This window comes from Poecilia reticulata, linkage group LG18 (genome assembly GCF_000633615.1).
Source record: "Poecilia reticulata strain Guanapo linkage group LG18, Guppy_female_1.0+MT, whole genome shotgun sequence".
NCBI lineage: Eukaryota > Metazoa > Chordata > Actinopteri > Cyprinodontiformes > Poeciliidae > Poecilia > Poecilia reticulata.
In genome coordinates, this window is record NC_024348.1 from 10,630,240 (window position 1) to 10,633,186 (window position 2,947).

A 2,947-nucleotide genomic window follows, 5' to 3' on the forward strand; every position below is an offset into this window, starting at 1 on the left:
TATATAAGAATCCTGGTGTTTGTACATATTTCAAAGCTAACAGCTTGTTTTGAATTTTGGTATAGTCAGAGATGTGATGCCACTTTTATAAAAAAAATAAATAAATAAATAAAACAGACATATTTCCTGTGGTCAGAGTGTGAACAAATCAAGACAATATCAAGAGAACTGGATTTTTACATAAATACATATATTTGTTCAACAGCATCACAGAGTTGTCTGAAATCGAAGAATAAATCTGATCGTTCTCACTGCTCCCGGTGTGTTTATTCTCGGCACGTTGCCTCGGTTCGTTTCAGGCTGAAGCCGATGAAAGGTGGGATTTTTCTCGGCCGTGGCAAAAAAAATCTCTGCAACCTTTATTCAGCTGCCACGACTGCATCTTATCTGACCCGCCAGACAATAGGCAGGGTGGTGGGGAAGCATCCCGCTGTCGCACCATCCCTCTTATCAGCAGGAGGAGCCCAATTACTCCTCAGACGGTTGGATGAGCTGTAAAGGCGACGGCCCAGCTGGAGTTGCATAAGTCGTCTTTTATAGGTTTCAGGTCAGGCCAGAGCAAAGCAGAGTAAGGGAAAAATGATGCCTGTATGGTGACTCAACCTGTGCTGGCATTACTTTTAAAATCTGCTGGTTTTCTGAAGAACTTCCTCCGAAAAACAGCGTTTAAGTCTCTTTAACGTATCACATTATTAGTAGAGGTTATCCGTAGAGCTGGACAGAAAGATTTTAATGAACAGTTTTTGGTAATTCTGAGACATGTTTTTTTTTTTCAGATTATAAATCTGGTTTGTGAGATCAGGTCGGTTTCAGTGCCATAAAAATTAAAACAAGTAAAAAAGTAAAACATATTTTAGATGTGCTCCAATAAAAAAACAAAAAACATATATACAAATGCTGAACTGCGACTAGACAGAAATCCACTGGAAAAACATTAAAAATAATGAGTCTGATTTGTATTCTCTTAATAACTCAATTATTAATTCAATAAAGTAAAATTCTCTTTGCTACTGCTGTTTAAGTCAAGTTTATTAGTATATTAATATAGCATTTAGTGTTTAGAAGTGAATGAATAGGACCAGTTCTCGCAAAAGCATCTTTTTTTTCCTCTGATTTCAGTTCATTTTACAGGTATTTGTCAAACAAAGTAGCAGAGACTGTGAAGAAGGTTGATTTCTTTGCCTCTTTTTTTTTTTTCAAAATAAGATTACGTAAATTCAGATTTGAAGGAGAACGTCGGTTTGCAGTTCTTGCAACACATTGTCTTTCCCTTCTGGTCCGACCTGCTTCTCTGTCCCTGTTGATGACACTTCCACCAGTTGTAAAGGCGTCTTCTCTTTTATTTGTCTTTTTTTAAATTTACTGTAAGTTCCTTAAAACCTAAAGCAGCGAACTGTTTGAGGGAAAAGGATCAGCAGCTGCCGTACGCACATGTTTGGTTATTTCATATCCTGCTGCTTTTAATGCAATACATAAAACTAACTGATGTGTTTATGGCCTGAAAATAAAACTAATGAAGCTAATCAGCCAAACGGGGTCGAGGAGAAGCATTGCTTCATTTGCTATTGTGTGCAATCTGGCTTTCCGTTCACAAAATATTTATAATTATGGTCAACAATTACTTCTAACACTAATCTGCATCTTGGACGAAAATAAACAGAAATTATGTTTAAGCCTTTAAATTGCATCCAACCTTTCTTGAGAGAGCATAAGTAGCATGTAAAGGAATTTTCTTCATCCTAAATATTACAGTTTAGTAATTCACAGATTTGTTATGCAAGTTATTAAGATATAGTTTGAACTTGTTTAAATGAATATTACCTATGAATATTACCTATGAATGTTTTAAATTTCCTTTTTATGTTTCTTGTAAGTAGAACCACTGCCATTTGCTCTGATGTAATATGAAATCTAGAAGTAGGCGAAAAATTTAACAAGCCGTAAGGGACGCAGGCAGACCTTTAAGGAAATGCCTGTTGATGTAAATGTTTGCTTGCATAATGTGAGGTGAGATTTTGCAGGTTATTGCTCTTTGCTCCTGAGGCCGAATCAGTTCTTCTGTTTCTGCTTATACTGACATTCAGGGGTTTTTTGGGGGGGTTGTCCAACCTGGCACAAGCCTGTACATTTTAGGAATCATCTGTTTATAAAATGACATTTGGTGCCATTTGATGGTTTATTTAAGCCCTCGCAGAGGCCGGGTTGACCCCTGCTCTCATTCCTCTGCTGCTGGTTTTACAGTTTACAGTAACTTCAGCCTGAAACCTCGGCCATTTGCGTCACTGACTGATTACTGGCTTTATTGCAGCTGTAAAACATCACTCCTCCTGATGCCCTCAGAGTGAGTCTGCTCTGAGTGTGTGTGTGTGGGGGGGGGGGCATCCTTCCCCGGTGTTCAATAAAAAGCTTGGACGAGCAGCGCTACCTGTCCTCTTCTCTCGACCATCAGAGCTGCAGCAACGCTCCGACAACACAACAGGTAATCAGCTATAAATACATCGATTCTCTGTTTATCTGTAGTACATCTCAGGTGTTACAGTTTGAGTTAAAAGTTTGTATTTCAACTATTTTAATTATTAATGAATTACCGATTTTTTAAAATTCTTATTTTTCTTTTTACTTTCACGTTGATGAAAAAAATAAAATAAAATCTGAAGTAATATGAAGATATGAGTATTGATATGTGTATGTACAATAAATGAATACGATTATTATTTACTCATTTTTCTGCTTTTTCCTTACATTTAATTATTGTTTTCTAATTTTAAAACGATATTCAGTTTTGTTTGTTTTGTCCTTTTTTTTCAAGTTTTCAATGTGTTTCTTTCTCCACAGCCATGAATAAGGAAGAAGGCGCGGAGTTAAAAACCATCCTAAAGCGCAACAAACGTACGTTGCTTTTATTATTATTTTTAAATTAATAGAATTGATCTGACATTTTTCTTTA

The 2,947-nt window shown here is 36.4% G+C and overlaps 1 protein-coding gene across 1 annotated transcript in view; it reads left to right on the top strand.

The window, feature by feature from the left end:
* The first annotated feature begins 2,394 nt into the window (after nucleotides 1–2,394).
* LOC103480463 (nuclear factor 7, ovary) overlaps nucleotides 2,395–2,947 on the top strand; it is a 5,771-nt gene continuing 5,218 nt past the window's right edge. Inside the window, exons 1-2 of the mRNA XM_008435415.1 lie at nucleotides 2,395–2,479; nucleotides 2,836–2,889. Of these exons, the coding sequence (XP_008433637.1) occupies nucleotides 2,838–2,889 (52 nt within the window). The 5' untranslated portion in view covers nucleotides 2,395–2,479; nucleotides 2,836–2,837. The remainder of the gene's footprint in view (nucleotides 2,480–2,835; nucleotides 2,890–2,947) is intronic.